This window comes from Pristis pectinata, chromosome 10, assembly GCF_009764475.1.
Source record: "Pristis pectinata isolate sPriPec2 chromosome 10, sPriPec2.1.pri, whole genome shotgun sequence".
In the NCBI taxonomy this organism is placed as follows: Eukaryota; Metazoa; Chordata; class Chondrichthyes; order Rhinopristiformes; family Pristidae; genus Pristis; species Pristis pectinata.
The window spans coordinates 40,983,568-41,002,233 of NC_067414.1; the positions used below are offsets into that span (position 1 = coordinate 40,983,568).

The 18,666-nt window shown below is 42.3% G+C and overlaps 1 protein-coding gene across 1 annotated transcript; it reads right to left on the minus strand.

Moving 5' to 3' along the window:
• Positions 1 to 15: 15 nt before the first annotated feature.
• pbk (PDZ binding kinase) lies at positions 16 to 18,374 on the minus strand. The gene is made up of 8 exons (XM_052025324.1): positions 18,318 to 18,374; positions 14,369 to 14,475; positions 13,424 to 13,523; positions 11,281 to 11,423; positions 10,248 to 10,417; positions 8,357 to 8,486; positions 4,047 to 4,208; positions 16 to 432 (listed from the first exon to the last, which is right to left on the minus strand). The coding sequence occupies exons 2-8, from the start codon at positions 14,427 to 14,429 to the stop codon at positions 230 to 232; spliced, it is 969 nt and encodes a 322-aa protein (XP_051881284.1). The 5' UTR covers positions 14,430 to 14,475; positions 18,318 to 18,374; the 3' UTR covers positions 16 to 229.
• Between the last annotated feature and the right edge of the window lie 292 nt (positions 18,375 to 18,666).

An 18,666-nucleotide genomic window follows, 5' to 3' on the forward strand; every position in this document is an offset into this window, starting at 1 on the left:
TGCTATATACAAGTATAAATGGATAATTAAGATTTTATTATAGTAGCATACAAGTTAGATTTCAAAAGCATACACTGGAATCTATAATACCAAACAGCAAGACAGTACCAAGAGGAAGAGTGCAAATGAGAATAAAATTACATAAAGGGAATGAGTAGTAAGTTACAGATTTCAAAGCTGGATAATTCAAAATCCAAAATGAGTTTGAGAAAAGGACATTGAAAATAAATCATTTCTTTTTGATTATTTCCTCCAATTCTTCCACTATCTGTGCAGCAGAGGGACGTTTTTGAGGGTCTTCATTTGTGCAGACCAGAAACAGTTCAATAACCTCCTTGTAGGAATCATCTAGTTCCTCCATGTTGAGTGCAGGTCGTGTTCCCAAAGCTGCATAATAAGCATCCTCATCGAAACTTTCTTCACTAAAAGAGTCTACAGCAGAGGAAAACCAAAAAAAAGCAAGTTGTCATCTCCTCGAAACTATAGCATACTTTTGAGCATAAGAAATGTTTTAAGTGGTTACAAATCTTAGGAACCTCTCCAACTTTATGGCATCTGATGAAAGATCAATGACCCAAAATGATAAATGTCACTTCACAGATGCTACCTGACCAGAGTATGCTTAACATTGTTATTATTGAAGAAATATCCAATTGGGCAAATGTCCAGGACTATTCCACAATGGAAGCTTAACAAACCAGGCAGCTATATGCATAATTAATTCTCAAACACAGCTCAAGTACTCTTGCATGAACAAAACAGTGTTTCCAAAAATATCCATTTAATACGACCTGTTCAAGTACCTGCTCTGAGATAATAAAAGCATATGAAATCAGTGTTTATTACTTTCTAGGTCACCAGGAAGAAACAATCTTTTTTGCCCTACTCCTGAATTTACTATTCAGGAAAACACACAGAATTTGGGGCCTCATTGTGCAAGGAATAAATACCACAAAGTAGACCAACCTCATTCAACTGCAGAGGCCCAGATGAAACAAAATGCTTTTGAACTGTCAATATTATACAATCAGGGCAACAAAATCAACATTTAGAAGTGGAAAAGTATAGAAATAAGTATGAACAGATGAAAATTTCCCAGACCTCCAACATCCATGAATTCTTCCTTAATTTTTCATAAAGTAAAAACATAGGGGAAGCAAATAATTTTGGGAAAATTAATTAATAGAAAAAATAGCAGTACAAGTTCTCAGTGAATGAATAGGTATGTTGATTGAAGTGCAGGTGGAAGTATCTAAAACATGAGGCACTAAATTTCAGGAAGGTCTTGAAACAAAGGAGATGCTCAGGTGCTAAGCAATATTTACTTTCAAATGTAATTACGATTGCCATTACTGCAGATTGAGAATTAGTTAAAACCATTGCTACATAGAATAAAGGAAGTTATTCAAAAAATGTAACTTCATAACAGAATTCAGTTAAGCCAAATGAACTCCCCTTAAATCTCCATTACACATTGTCATTAATCAGAAATAAAGAACAAATTATTTTAAGTGATGGGTTAATTACCAATAGTCAAAATACTTAACTGATGAGTAATTAGTATTTACTTACATAACACATGACATAGCAAGATCAATTCATATGCATATCTAAAATGATACAATAGCAGACAGACATCTTGTAAATAATAAAAGGACTGAGTAGAGTTGGCATGGATTTATGAAGAGAAAATTATGTTAATCTAAAAACTTTTGGGGTTGTCACTTGGAGGACAAGGAGAAAACAGTGAATGTGGTGCATCTATATTTCTAGAAGGCTTTTGATAAGGTCCTGCACAGGAGCAAGGTGAAAGCACAGTGAATTGACGGTGATGTACTGACATAGATTGAGAATTGATTATTGGACAAAGCGAAGATTGGAAATCAACACACTTCTCAGGTTAGCTAGTTGTGACCGGTGGGGTAACCCAAGGACCAGTGCTTAGGCTCCAGCCATTCATAATCTATAACAAAAATTTCACTGAGGGTGCTTCCAAGTTTTCAAACATTACTAAACTATTGAGATTGTGAGAATAGAGGATTAAAGACTTCAATGGGATATGGATAAACTAAGTGTGTGGATGAGAACACTGCAGACAGAATACAATGTGGAAAAATGAGATCATCTACTTCGGTACACATAACAGAAAAACAGCATTTGTTAAATGTGTTTGAGCATCATTGATGTACAAAAGGACACAAGTCACTAAAAGCCAAAAAGCAATTAGGAAAACAAATGCTATGTTAGCTTTTATTGCGAAGGTTTGATTACAGGAGTAATGAAATCTTTCGCAATTGTACAGGGCCCCTTTGAGTCTGCACCTGCCATACTGTGTATGATTTTTATTGTGTTATCTATGAACAAATATATTTGCCATTAAGAGTTCTGTGAAGATTCATTAGACTGGTTCCAGGGATGTTGGATGTGCTGTATGAGAAGAGACTACATAGACTGAAACTGTAATCTTTAATATTTAGGGAGAGATCTCATTGAAACTCGCAAAATTCTTAATTAGTTTGACAGGGTAGATGCAAGCAGGATGTTTCCCCGATTAAGAGTCTAGGACAAAGGAGCAAAGTTTGAGAATAAGGATTAGCCATTTAAGACAAAGATGAGAAGCAATTTTCTCACTTTGTGGGTGGTGAATCCTTGTAATTCTCTAACTTGCAGGGCTGTGGAGGCTTGGTCATTTGTGTTCACTTAAAACTGATTATAGATTTCTGGGCATTAGGGAATCAAGATTGGGGATAGTGCTGGAAATAGCTTTGAGGTAGAAGATCAGTCATGATCTTGATAAATAGTGCAGCAGGGTCAAAAGGGATGTATAGCCTACCCCTGCTCCTATCTCTTAGGCTCTAATTGAAAGAATTGCCTTTGGCTCTATTGAAACATGTAGCATTATCATAAAAAGTAATAAGGATCATTAAGATGTTGATATTAATTGAGGTTGAATCTTCATCTGGAAACCAGACCTCACCAGTGTTCTTTGAATGCTGTCATTAATAGCTACTATTTTCAGTCAGGTGAAGTCTTCTGTAATGCACTATTTTCTCAGTATGGAACAGAGGCTGTACTTGTTTTGAATGGAATGGAACTTGAACCTGTAACTTCCTAATTCAGAGGCAATACAAATTGAGCCAAGATAATATTGATGAGATGACTGTGTTACGGACTCAGTGAAAGTCCCTTTAAGATAGAGAGTGTGTGTGTATGTGTGTGTGGGGCGTGCTTATGTCAATAGAAGATAAAGGACATAATGACGTTGTTGAAGAAGTCAGAAGAAGAAGGAGACAGAGAGAGAGAAGGGAGAGAGACACCAGCCTGCTAGTTTTCTCTATCGATGGATGAGAAACAATAACTGTGTTTGCCACAGAAATCCATGTATGGAAGTTGGAAGTAATCCGGTGGAGTTCACTTTGTTGCTGACCTGTAGAAGGAAACAGGTATTTGTGTGTGGACGACCACGGTTCAGATGCTTTTCGGGGTGAGGAAGTCACTACCGAGTAAACACTGAAGTGTCGTTTAGGTTCCATCGTGGAACATTTGGATTTCGTATTTACTCTCTCTATGTTTCTTTACGTCTACGTCTTATCTTCAGACAACGGTGGTTGTTGAAGAAGCCCTTGCTCATGTTTCACCTTATGGCTTGCGGAACTGAACTTTAAGAAGCCTTCCTGAACTGGGAGTTTTGGACTTTGCCACACACACACACACACGAAGAGTTTAGTTTTGGGATTAACATTCAAGGTTTAACATTTTTGAATTCTAACATACTAACATTTTTACTTTTATTTTACGTATTATCATAAGTAGTGATTAATAAAATAGTTTTTAAACACTGAATCATGCTCAGTGTGTTTCTTTTGTTGCTGGTTTGTGACAACTGCAAGAAATCATGGACATAGCAACTTCCCCTCCCATTTCAGTCCAAAAAAAATGGAAAACAAGACCTTGTACTGAATTTACTATCAATTCCGTGGAAAGGCCAAATCATTCCATCTAGTTAAACAAAAGGCCAGACCAGCAATGCACAATTGAAAGCTTACCTTCAGAAAAATTTACATGAGGCATAGAAAGGGTCATCATTTCCCACAAGGTAAGGCCATACGCAAAAATGTCTGACTTGTCTGTAATTGAATGATTTTCTTCCAGAGCCTCTCTTGGCTTCCATGGCTCAGTCCCAATGTATGTTGCAGTTGGATCACTCACTAAAAAAGAAATTGAGAATGTAAAATTTGCTGTGGGGCCAAACTTGAAAGAGTGAGCATTCAAACTACAGGGCCAAAGCTGGTAATTTAAAGTACCAAATTCTTAAAAAATATGGCTTACCGTCATATGTAACAGTTCTACAAAGATATAGATCAGCCAGCAACTGGAAAGAATGTTACTGCAGATTTTCCAGTACACCAAAAGTAGCTCTCCATCTGCCCATGCCGTTTGTTCCCATGCAGTCTTCTGCTGGCAGCCTGGCTCCAAGCAATTCAATGTCCCAGTGCAGCATAGGGGTTCGGTGCAGGCAGCCAGCTGTACTCAGTGCAGTTTTGAAAACAAGTGAACTCCTACACCAACCTCAGGCTGTCAAAGCTATCAGTGCAACTGGGGCCATTGAATGTTTATAGACATCTTTGGGTAATATTTGGGATTAGAAATAAAGGTTATAATTAAAAGTGTAAGGTTCCTTTAATTCATAAAGCTAAAATGTAAACACTGCAAATAAAATCAATGGAATGAACTTAAATAACCAAAATATAGGTACCTTGCTACCTGGAGTGTATCTCACCAGGCAAGCCATATATTTCAAAGTTCTACACACAAATGTAGTGATATGACCTCATTAACTTTTCCACGTGTAAGCAGGTAACTTTTGATGAGTCAAGAAATTGTGGATTGTCCCAGTATTGATTTGAGCAGTGATTCCCAAACTATCAAGCCCCCAAGGAAAAACTGAAGTTAATCACCAATTGTTTTCAGTTGACCCAAAAGTAGTGAAATTAAGTGTTCAACCTATATTACCTTCACATTTTGTATCAAATATTGCAAAGGAAATTTTCTACAGCTGTCTTGATTTGGAACAATTTGCAAAACTACAGCAGAGTCATGGAATTTACTGATTTCCTTTTTGAAAATACATTCATTTGGAAACCTGTTTTTTCTCTGCTGAATATCATTGCTGCACAGGGGCACAACTAGAAGAGCTACTGTGTTACAGCTCCATCAACCCCAGTTCAATTCTGATAATTGCTCCCTCTGTATGGATTTTGCAATCTCTCCATAACCATGTGGGTTTCTCCTATGAATTCTAGTTTCCTCCAAATTTCAAAAACATGGAAATTGATAGTTGATTGGCCACTGTCAAAAAGAAAACCTGACATTTTCAAAGTTATCATCCAGAAGTAATTTAATATGTTACCTTAATCCTGAGAAATCATCCATTGGTAAATTTGTATCACTTTAATTAAAATTCAGTTGAATTTGTAAAGTAGCAAATAGGATAAATTAATAATTAATAAGATACTAGTTACGGACTGATGATTTTTGAAGGCTGATATTGACTTAGTTATTTTGAAGGAATTTGACTAGGAACTAGGTGTTAATGCAGTCTGGCATTTTTATTTTCATTTACAGTAAACTCATTTACCTCATTTGAGAATTACCAGCATTCTCATGCATTCAAAAATTTCTAGGAATATTAAGCAATTTTCTGTATTTTACATTATTACTGTTTAGCCTCAAAATATAGCATTGCAGTGTAAAACATTGAAAGAGCAACAAGATAAAAAATAGTTTGAGAATTTAAAGGTTTATGCTTACAATATTAGTGTGATGTATAGTAATAGTTGATCAGTTCTCATACAACCATCAACCTCCATTTACTTATGTATGGTAGGATCTGTCTGAATGGCATGCAAACAAAAGCTTTCCACTGTATCTTGGTACAGGTGACAATAAAAAACCAATACCAATATCATTTCCCATGGATACCAGATGGCTGAGAGTATACTGTATGTGGCTAAGGATATTAATACTGATCATGTACACTCAAAACAAAATAATGTTTTGTACAAGTGGCCCTTAGAAATGCACAACATAGTTAATCAAAAGAAAAATTCAGCACCTCTTTTCCAAATGGAGAGATTTTTCCCAAGGTAGATGAGATCTTAAAGAATGAGTGGCTTTTGCTTTCTTTGTACATTCTTATTCAAAACTAGGAACCACTGCATCATTTTAGTACATAGCCACTTTAAGATGAACTGTAAACTTTGTGGATATGCATTTGTCTTTCAGCCAGCTAATAAAATAAACACCCCGCAGAATTAAAACAATAGCAGATGTCTGAACATTCCTTTCCACTAAGTCAATACATTTTGGAATCAGTTGTCACATAAGAACACATTTCTTTTAGAACAAATCTGAATTAGGAACCCTACTGATGACTAACACTTACAAACGGTGTTAAATCTTTGCAGCATTTTTCATTGGCCCTTAGGGTTTTACTTTTAGACTAAAGAATAATAATGTTTTAAAAGGACACACAAGATGTATATTTTTGCTGTTCTCCAAAAAAAAATTCTGATAGGATCCAAATGCTTTCAGTGCTAACCATGAAACCCTTAAGATTTTTCCATATAAAATTACAATCTTTTATTTTGCCATTTAGGTCATACCTTGGTCTTTCCAACTGTGCACCAGGGAAATATTGACAGTTTCACAGTCCAGTGACAATTAAAAAATCTAACTGATCTATCAATGCACTAGTCCTTGCAAGTATGATGCATTCAAATGGGTTTAATTGTACAATGGAATGTGCAGTGGTTTCATAAAGTATTGGGAATAAAAACATGCAATTACAATCACTTATTCAAAATGCAGCATTTCATTTAAGAACTTGTTTGCTACTGAAAAACACCAATATATAAGACTTGAATTGTTTGGTTTTAATCAATAACCAAAAAAAAGTCTTCAAAGGCATACTTGGAAAAATTGTTTTTTTTTAAATCTCTTTTCAGCCAATAAAAAATATGTGCAGGCAATAATTTCAACCATACATCATAAATATAATTAAAACATCCAGTCCCAAATTCTGGAGTTGTACAGATGTTACTAATTAAAAAAAATCTACAACTAAATGAAAAGAAAGCACAAGGAGAGAATACCACTCTTGGCAAATTGTTTTGCAAAAAAAATACCCACAGCAAAATCTCTATCGTACACATGCCATTTTTATAGTATTTGCCAAAAGTTTTTCAAAATGATTTGTGATGCATTGCAAGCATGGTGGAAAATCAAATTTTCTTTGATTAACATCCTGAGAGAGATGCTTTGATCCAGCTGCAAGTGTCCCGTTTACATTTGGTAAAAGAAACAACACTATTATGAAAATTATGCAAGTATGAAATGCCATCACTCCAGCAAAATTGGAGATGCTCAGAACGCATTCAAGTAGTCAAGGCCTGATGTTATCTGTTGGTGTCTGTACAAAGTGAAGCTGTTCTATGACCTGAAATCTACATACCTTGACTTTAGAGAAATATACATGCAGATTCCCTGCAACTTGTTTAAGCAGTAACAGAATCTTAAACAGAAACTGTTTATATTGGTGTTTTATTCAAGTAGGGAAGCTGAAACAAACCCACATTATAATATTCCAGGAAATGGGTTCAGCAAAAAAGTAATGCTGTCAGTCACATTATTTCATTGGTTTGCTTTTACATGGGAAGGCAGCCAAGCAGCACTCCAGAACCAGTTGACTGGAGTCTCGTTCAAAAGGATCTACTTTCCCCACTGATTCTACCTCTTCACCACAATTCCTACAAATCTAGCACCAGCATACTGAAACAGCAACATACAGTGGCCAGAATCAGCCAACATTTGGTAACATGGTTGGCAGTGTCAGTATCCCACTCTCAGAAGTCAACAGCTGCAAAGGCAGTGCAACATCTGCAGGCTTAAAAATTGTGTGCCATAATTTACTATATATGATTTTCTCAATTTTAAATGTGAATATCTGTATTTCAAGCCTAGTTTGTACATTTATATGTGCACATTTTATATTATATACATTAAATATCTCAGGAGTACTTTTGTAAGAAAATGGTGCTGGGACACAAGGAATGAAATTTTAATGTCAACATGACTTTGAATTTGCAAGTGTCTGATTGACCAGTACTTAACAGAAACCATACTTGTTTGTTTTGACTGAGTTTTTTTTAAATAACAAAATTACAAGATTTTGCAGAAGGCTAAAACCAAAGAAATGTCCAAGTGAAACCAAAAAGAGAAATTGAAAAATTCAGATTCTATTAAGATTCCACATTCCTAATGAAATAGATCTACAAGTGTATCATTTGTCACATACCTTGCATGTTCTCATCCAATTCAAGTGAAACACCTACATCACAGATCTTGATAGTCTCAAAGTCTTCTTTAATGACTATATTGTAAGATTTGATATCTCCATGTAACAATCTCTTCTCATTGTGCAGGTACTGGAAATCAAGTTTGTAAATGCTTAAGTGTTACAATTATACAAAAATGCAATTTATTTATTGTGCCTTAAATCCAGAATTTCTACAAAATGTTCTTGGGCAAATTAAAAACTGGTCAAGAATGAGAACATCTTATTCTAACTGTTCCATTTCCACTTGCATCTCACGTGCAGGCAACTCTAAATGCAAAATGTTTTAAACAAAAAATGCCATTGTGTTTTTTTTACAAAAATGAGTTGATATGAAAATTTCATAATCTTGACATTTTTAAGGAGCCAAGGAATGGCACCATGACAAGAAAGTAAAAGTCCATATTTGCCACATGTACCATACCAAATTGTTCAAATCAACATAGGTAGAAGAGTTTAGTTTGAGGAATTCAAGATCCTCCATACGGGATCTAGCAAAAGCATATTACGCAAAAGCAAACCTATTGACTAATTATTAGGATTGCAAAAACAAAATCTATTCATAAAATCAAACCAGTATAAACAGGAGCCATGATATTACTATAGTTAAACTGATAATCCGGTGCGCCCCTGGGACTTTGGTTGTGCTGAACGTGCAAATTTTCTGGATTTACCAGATTTTACTTCTATTACTCCCATACATTTTCATTTCACTTTTTTTACATGTTAGACAGTAGTATGACGATTTTGAGTGAACTCTGAGTTTAAAGGAAGTGCAAAACAGAACCCAGCAAATTTCAGCTTGCAAGTTTCAGCTCATCAATCAAGCTCACCTTCAAACAGTTCTGGCCTAACACCCAGTCCACACTCCAGACCCCAGATCTGGCTGCAGTCTAACCCACATTCCCGAGCACGGTATTCCCCCACAACCAGACCACATTGCCAGTAATATGGCAGCTCTTGCAAGGATGCAGGTCCACAGAGCCTAGTGCCCTAATAGGTGAACCAAGTACCAAACCACCAGAATTTCTGAATAGCCAGAAAATGGATTACTTTAGTTTACTGTATGTGCTTTTACTGGAGGCAAGGCATGTCATGGTTGAGGGCGGAAGGATGGAAGAGTAGAGGCAGACTGCATAAAAGAGCTAATCAATTTGGACTGATCCCATACAACAGCAGTCTTGTATTGCACTGACAATAACCAGGAGAGTGGATCAATTTTTCATCCTTTAGGTTCACAACACAGATGAATTAGGATATCAAAATATTGACATAATATCACTATCTTAAACAATACTAGAAATAATATTAATGTTACACTAATATGTGTTTGTAAATAAAATATTAAAATAAGTAATCTGATGATGAAAATCCAAATTTTATAAAATCTCATACTGCGACTTATAACCACTTGACCCACGTTTTATTAGCATCTTCCCTCTCCTACCAATTTAATTGAAAACAACATAACATTATCAGAGCATAACCAATGTTTACTCAGCTTGTTTATTAACACATGAACAATTCAAGCATACTAGCCTTTGAACAAAAAGTAATCCTTATGAGTCAGTAACCAGGACACCTATTCAAGGTAACAGAGAAAAGAGACAGCATCTTAAAATCTAGAATGCCTGAAAAGATGATGGTAGCAGATTGCACAGTAAATCTCGAAATACTTGCCCTAGGAAAAGAACAGGAGAGTGGGGATGAGCAGATAATTGTTTCTGTGAGGACAGATATGATGGGCTGAATTTTTACCGCTTGTACCTCATCATTTTATGATTCTACATTAACACAGTAAGATTTGGACTCAAATAATTAATCCAGTACCATAGCTACTACAGTACCGTACCTTCAATCCATAAGCCACGTGCAAAGCTACTTTGAGGATGGTAGAAGCAGGAAAAGGTCCTTTGCCACTTTCACTCCTTTCTTCTATCAGATCATTCAGAGACTTCTCTCCTCCAAACTCCATAGCCAGACATGGTGTCCCATCATTTGCTTTAGTAAAAGCTCGGTATCCTGTGAACAAAATTTCAACAAAGATATAAATCCATAAAAGCAAAATTCATAGTAGTTCTTACAATTTAAAAAAAGTCACAGTGAAGTCTGCACAATCTCAGACTGAAGAATTACCTTGCCCTGGGTAAATAAATTAATAGCATAAGTAAATGGGGACATTTAAAAATGAAACATTGAGCACATTTAACAGTTGTGAGAATAGTTATTAAGTGATAACTAACGCCCAAGGACACCTTAAGATACCCTTCAGATGTAGTCCCTGTATGCAAACACAGCATTATCAACATCCAGCATTCAGGTAACAAGTTAAACTACTTGCATTCGCAAAATTTTGGCAAGAAAACCAGAAGCATTATTTATTTTTGTCTGAAAGTAAGTTTGAATCTTTTACATACTCTTAACTCAGCTGACTAGTTTGACTGCTCATGTCCCACCCAAAAGGCCAAGAAATGCACCATATGTGTTCTTAGGAGGGCAAGTTACAAACTTGTAGGTTACCTACTTTTGATATTAAAGACCAATGTCAGCCTGCTGTAATTTTTTTTAAAATCAGGCTCAATTTGTACATATGTAGAAATAGTCCAATCTAGTACAAAAATATTGTTCATTACAACCACTTGAAACAGTAATGCCACTGTTCTTCAATATACAGAAAATGTTCTCTCTTAACAATTAGAGGATCTTTGTGCCTGACTGATAGAATGGCATATTGCTACCAGAGCCATGGTATTTCATTTTCCAATTTTACAAGATACTTTTGATGATGCCGATGGGTGGTGAATGAATGTTCAATGTTATATTTTGAATAAGTACATACTATACTTCCCAGATATTACGCCAATAAAATATACAAATAAACCTACCAACAATATTAGGATGCTCAAGATCTTTTAGGCGTCTGGCTTCTTCCTGAAGTCTCTTCAGGTAAACACTTTTCTGCTTCACATTACACTTGGCATTAATCTTTTTCACAGCCCATGGAGAATTTGATTTGCCCGTGGGGGATCTAAGCACAAAATACTTTATGAAAACAATATAACCTCAACACCACTGCTTTATATTCTATTTCCAACTCCAATGCAACTATAATATTGGAGGTGCCCAAACTCATGTCATTTTCATAGTGTAAGGAATCCCGTATATTTTCACAGACCCCTAATTTGTGAAAATTCTGAAGGGCAGTTACTGTTATTATCGCTAAACTCAAGTCTTGGCAGTTCTTAAAAAAAAAAATCAGGTGAGAATTAATGCTTTTTGATGAAACAGTATTGAAATTACTGTAATCAATAGTATTTGCAGGCTGAATATTAATTATATTTATGTAATGTGGCTGAATATTAACTATATTATGTAATTGATGAAAGTTTAGTTATGTTTATACACTAGAGAAGTTGGTCCACAAAACAGAAAAGAGGCATTAAAAATCACGAAGGGCATAGACAGCAGAGATAGAGAGAAACTGTTTCCATTTGTGGAGGAGTCAAGAACCAATATGAACGTAATTAGATAAAAGAAAAAAGTGGGACTAGCTGAACTGCTCTTATATTAAAATACAAAAAGAAAATATTAGAAACTCAGCTGGTTAGGCAGCATCAGTGCAAAGAGTTAGTGTGTCAGGTCAGAGACCCTTCACAAGAATAGAGTTGTGCAAAATTAACAGGTCACATGGACCTCTTTTGTACTGTAACCATTCTATGTAAAGAGCCTGAGTATTTCTGAAAATGCCAGCACAGAATTTTCCCACATAGCTGTCGGGAAATATGGGACTCCCACACAAGCATTTTGCTGGGAAATGTGTCTCAGAGCCCGCAATCAGTCAGACTCAGCACAGGCTCAACTTCATTCATTGTTTCAGAAAAGAATGGTTGCAAAGGCAAGAGATCTCAGGTAACTGGGCTTTATCCGAATTAACTTAAATGTTTTTGACATAAACTTTTGACAGTCTATTTTCCTGGAGATGTGGCTTAACTGGCTGCAAAGCATTTGTGGATGGAGCATTCTACTTGCAGCTGGAAGGCCTTAAGCTCCACAGAACCTCTCCGATCAAGTCAGAACTGCCTTCATGGGTCAGGCTGGTTGCTAGGATCCAGTGCAGGCTAAGCACAAACACAGCATGAGAGGAGCAATGACCGCAGGCAACTTGCCACTTCCAGAAAATTCTGGGCCAAGATTTCATGACCAGCTATTACTGGAATCAATAAAAACCTACATATTGAACTTAGAAAGCAACATATGTGGATGATACCTTTTTAGGCATCATCCGAGTTATTTTAATTAGAATAACTGACCAAAATTTATGTTTGCTCAAAATGCTTATCAGAACCATCTTCAATAGATTTTGTGTGCAGTTCATTTATTGCAATTGTAAAACCTGGATTTTCTGACTGATATCATTTGAATACTGGCAGCAACCCCCAATGACTAGTAGTGGAAAAACATCAAATAAAACTCATTTTCCTCAAAGATATTCCGGCAAAGTAATGACATTTCCACATAATTTACATCAGTATATATATTTATTGAAAATCATTCAAACAGATACTGAGTCTAATACATACGATTCAGTTAGGAAGAGGGTCACAGTGCTCAGCTTATTTACCTCAAACCAATAATAAAAGTTAAACAAGTAACAAAAGTCTGTTATCTAAAGTAATGGCCCGAATAAATAATGAGGGTACTTAGAGAATTGTGGAACTACAGAATGAGTGCAAACCTAGGAAGTCTAATGTAAAACTTGGATAAAGTCTTCGTAAAAACCTTCACATATTTATTTTGTTGGAGACTATCCAATAATTGGTTGACTCTCTCAGAAATAAGAGTTAGCTAGAATCATTTCTAAAATAAATTGAACACAATTGCAAGAACATTTTTACAGCATCTGCCATTTATAAGGCAAATTAGATATGAATCCCTTGTCATTTCTTTTGTTTTAAAATAAGATTGAGTCTTCAGGTGTTTTCATAATGTACTTCACTAAATTATTTTTCAACCTTTCCATTTACTGACCTTTTCATGAGATAAACATTAACTCCAGTGCCATAGCCCAGCTTCTTCATGAAGGGAGAGGCAGGAATGACCAGAGAAATGCGATTCTCATTACTAGAACCTGCAAGGAGATCAAAGTTAAACAAAATAGCACATTTCATTCAGGGATGTGACATTACATTCAAATTTCAGGTTAAATCCTCTTAAGTAACTGCTGTAATAATTAATGCTCTATTAGATTTCAGTGTGCATTATGTGGATTTTGCATGAAAGCACGACACGTGGAGTCCAATTGTGGAACAAAATGACAGATTTGGCAAGTCCCACACTTCTGCATTTCACAGTACAGGCCCAGAGGTCCAGGACTTAAATTTCAATAATTGAATGAAGTTAGCACAACTTGCCTCCTTGTCAACGTTACTGATTCTAAAACTAATTGTTGTATGATTTCTATAGATTTACTAAAGCACAACTGTACAGACCGTATGCAGGTTACAAATGCCTCGACTTATTAATGGTAGAACTAATTTCACCTCTCTTTCCACTTTAAGTAATTTTTTTTAAAATCAGTCTTCTGTTCTTGATGTTATTACAATACTGGGGAGTTATGGTTACCATATCAAGTGAGTTTTGTGTATTTTCCTCAATGTGGGCAAAATCAACAAATGGGCATCTATAAAAATGGAATCCATTCATTCCTCAGGCAGCCTGTACTGAAACCCACAATTTACTAGCTGATAATTTGAGATGAAAACTACCAATAATTCTCTATTTACTGGGCCAAGAATAGATTTATTCTACTGTGGTGTTAAAGACAAACTCCCTCTATTCTGTGGTCAAAATTTCCATATGAACTCAAAGATAACTCACTCATACTCAAAAGTAAAACATGCAGGTTGGTCTGACTTATATCATATTGCCCCTTGTCTAACTACCAACCCTTCCAATAATCTGGTAAATTCATACCTGACTGGGACTTCTTACTTTCCTGCTGGCAAGGAGATTTGAAAGGGCAATCTTTATCCATACTTGCTATTCCCCACCAAAGTGATTTGTATACCTTTGAGACACCACTGAGATAGAAAAGGCAAAGTTAGCAATAGCTTAGAAAACTTTTCACTGTTAAAGCAGACCAGAAGGAACTGGACTGGAGTCACGGCAGAGAAGCAGGTCTGGGTCGATTCCCACGGGGTTCCAATTCCTGTTTCTCTCATGCTGGCCTGGCAGCAGCTGAAAGCCCCGTCAGCATCCCAACCCTTTGCCCATCCCACCATCAGCACCCTAACCCCAATCAACTCCTTAAAACCCGCTTGTTTGAAGCCCACCCCCCCATCAGCACCCTAACCCCTTGCCTGCGCCTCCAATCAGAAATAAAGCAAGAAGCCCCCCTCCTTCTCTCTCCTCCATTCCCACCCCCACCTCTGCTGGTGGCCCCAGGCCAGTGACGATGACCCTCAATCCTCCCCTCTCCTACATACCACTTCCTCCTCCTCCATCCCCTGCAGCAACAGCAGCTGCCCTAGACCAGCAGTAATGACCCTCAATCCTCTCTTTTCCCCCTGCCCTCTCACTCCAAATCTCCACCTCCCCTTCCCCCCCCACAACCGGCCAGCCCAACACCACCGGAGATGACCCCCCTCCTCCACATGACGGATGATTCCCCCCTCTCACCCCCAACGACCCTCCATCTCCCTTCCCACACCATCGGTGAATCACCTTCTCCCATTATTCCCCCACCCCCCCCAGTTATTTCCCTCTCCCCCGGTTAATCCCCCCTCCTCCTCCTCCCCCCCACCCCTCGGTTATTCCCCCCTCCTCCTCCCCCCACCCACCTGGTTATTCCCCCCTCCTCCTCCTCCTCCTCCTCCTCCGTCCCCCCCCACCCGGTTATCCCCCCCTCCTCCTCCTCCTCCCCCCCCACCCGGTTATCCCCCCCTCCTCCTCCTCCTCCCCCCCCAACCCGGTTATTCCCCCCACCTCCTCCTCCTCCCCCCGTTATTCCCCCCACCTCCTCCTCCTCCCCCCGTTATTCCCGCCACCTCCTCCTCCTCCCCCCCGTTATTCCCCCCACCTCCTCCTCCTCCTCCCCCCCGTTATTCCCCCCACCTCCTCCTCCTCCTCCCCCCGTTATTCCCCCCACCTCCTCCTCCTCCTCCCCCCCGTTATTCCCCCCACCTCCTCCTCCTCCCCCCCGTTATTCCCCCCACCTCCTCCTCCTCCCCCCCGTTATTCCCCCACCTCCTCCTCCTCCTCCCCCCCGTTATTCCCCCCACCTCCTCCTCCTCCTCCCCCTGTTATTCCCCCCACCTCCTCCTCCTCCTCCCCCCGTTATTCCCCCCACCTCCTCCTCCTCCCCCGTTATTCCCCCCACCTCCTCCTCCTCCCCCCGTTATTCCCCCACCTCCTCCTCCTCCTCCCCCCGTTATTCCCCCCACCTCCTTCTCCTCCCCCCGTTATTCCCCCCACCTCCTCCTCCTCCCTCCCCTCCCCCCGTTATTCCCCCCACCTCCTCCTCCCCCCGTTATTCCCCCCACCTCCTCCTCCTCCCCCCGTTATTCCCCCCACCTCCTCCCCCCGTTATTCCCCCCACCTCCTCCCCCCGTTATTCCCCCCACCTCCTCCTCCTCCCCCCCGTTATTCCCCCCACCTCCTCCTCCTCCCCCGTTATTCCCCCCACCTCCTCCTCCTCCCCCCGTTATTCCCCCCACCTCCTCCTCCTCCCCCCGTTATTCCCCCCACCTCCTCCTCCTCCCCCCGTTATTCCCCCCACCTCCTCCTCCTCCCCCCCGTTATTCCCCCCACCTCCTCCTCCCCCCGTTATTCCCGCCACCTCCTCCTCCTCCCCCCCGTTATTCCCCCCACCTCCTCCTCCCCCCCGTTATTCCCCCCACCTCCTCCTCCTCCCCCCCGTTATTCCCCCCACCTCCTCCTCCTCCCCCCCGTTATTCCCCCCACCTCCTCCTCCTCCCCCCGTTATTCCCCCCCCCCTCCTCCTCCCCCCCGTTATTCCCCCCACCTCCTCCTCCTCCCCCCCGTTATTCCCCCCACCTCCTCCTCCCCCCCGTTATTCCCACCTCCTCCTCCTCCTCCCGTTATTCCCCCCACCTCCTTCTCCTCCCCGTTATTCCCCCCACCTCCTTCTCCTCCCCGTTATTCCCCCCACCTCCTCCTCCTCCTCCCCCCGTTATACCCCCCACCTCCTCCTCCCCCGTTATTCCCCCCACCTCCTCCTCCTCCCCCGTTATTCCCCCCACCTCCTCCTCCTCCTCCCCCCGTTATTCCCCCCACCTCCTCCTCCTCCCCCCCGTTATTCCCCCCACCTCCTCCTCCTCCTCCCCCCCGTTATTCCCCCACCTCCTCCTCCTCCTCCCCCCGTTATTCCCCCCACCTCCTCCTCCTCCTCCCCCCCCTTATTCCCCCCACCTCCTCCTCCTCCCCCCGTTATTCCCCCCACCTCCTCCTCCTCCCCCCCGTTATTCCCCCACCTCCTCCTCCTCCTCCCCCCGTTATTCCCCCCACCTCCTCCCCCCGTTATTCCCCCCACCTCCACCTCCTCCTCCCCCGTTATTCCCCCCACCTCCTCCTCCTCCCCCCGTTATTCCCCCCACCTCCTTCTCCTCCCCCGTTATTCCCCCCACCTCCTCCTCCTCCTCCCCCCGTTATACCCCCCACCTCCTCCTCCTCCCCCCGTTATTCCCCCCACCTCCTCCTCCTCCTCCCCCGTTATTCCCCCCACCTCCTCCTCCTCCCCCCGTTATTCCCCCCACCTCCTCCTCCTCCCCCCGTTATTCCCCCCACCTCCTCCTCCTCCTCCCCCCGTTATTCCCCCCACCTCCTCCTCCTCCCCGTTATTCCCCCCACCTCCTCCTCCCCCTCCCCCCGTTATTCGCCCCACCTCCTCCTCCTCCTCCTCCCCCCGTTATTCCCCCCACCTCCTCCTCCTCCTCCTCCCCCCCACCTCCTCCTCCTCCTCCCCACCTCCTCCTCCCCCCGTTATTCCCCCCACCTCCTCCTCCTCCTCCCCCCCGTTATTCCCCCCACCTCCTCCTCCTCCCCGTTATTCCCCCCACCTCCTCCTCCCCCTCCCCCCGTTATTCCCCCCACCTCCTCCTCCTCCTCCCCCGTTATTCCCCCCACCTCCTCCTCCTCCTCCCCCCGTTATTCCCCCCACCTCCTCCTCCTCCTCCCCCCGTTATTCCCCCCACCTCCTCCTCCCCCCGTTATTCCCCCCACCTCCTCCTCCCCCCGTTATTCCCCCACCTCCTCCTCCTCCTCCCCCCCGTTATTCCCCCCACCTCCTCCTCCCCCTCCCCCCGTTATTCCCCCCACCTCCTCCTCCTCCTCCCCCGTTATTCCCCCCACCTCCTCCTCCTCCTCCCCCGTTATTCCCCCCACCTCCTCCTCCTCCTCCCCCCGTTATTCCCCCCACCTCCTCCTCCTCCTCCTCCCCCCGTTATTCCCCCCACCTCCTCCTCCCCCCGTTATTCCCCCACCTCCTCCTCCTCCTCCCCCCCCGTTATTCCCCCCACCTCCTCCTCCTCCTCCCCCCGTTATTCCCCCCACCTCCTCCTCCTCCTCCTCCCCCCCCGTTATTCCCCCCACCTCCTCCTCCTCCTCCCCCACCGTTATTCCCCCCACCTCCTCCTCCCCCAACCCCAGTTTTTCCCCCACCTCCTCCTCCCCCCCGTTATTCCCCCCACCTCCTCCTCCCCCAACCCCAGTTTTTCCCCCCTCCTCCCCCCGGTTATTCCCCCCCTCATTATTCCCCCCTTCCTCCCCCAGTTATTCCCCCTCCTCCTCCTCCCTCCCCCCTCCCGTCCCTCCTTCCCCCCTCCCGTCCCTCCTCCTCCTCCCCTCCCTCCTCCTCCTCCCCTCCCTCGGTCACCCCCGCCACCGATGCTCCTCCAGCCATTACCCGCTCAAGCGCCCGCCGCTCACAGTTTGAAGGCCCCGGTGCACCACGGGAATGTGCTGAAACCCGGCGGCGGGCGGCATGCAGACTGCGCATGTGTCCGCACTGGCGCCGCTGCACTGAGGGGCCAATGCTGCGCTTCTGCGTTGCTGGCGAGCTTCAGGGTCATCGAGCGCAGGAGAGATGAATATTTAACATGATCTGCAAAGATTGCAGTGTTCCCGCTTTGTGCCTTCGCTGTCGAGGTCTTTGATTATCCATTGTCCAGCGTTGTGAATTCAGAGTATCTCTGCACCTGCTCAAGGAAACTCCAGTGTTTTGCAGAACCGGCACCATGCATCAATGTAGCGGG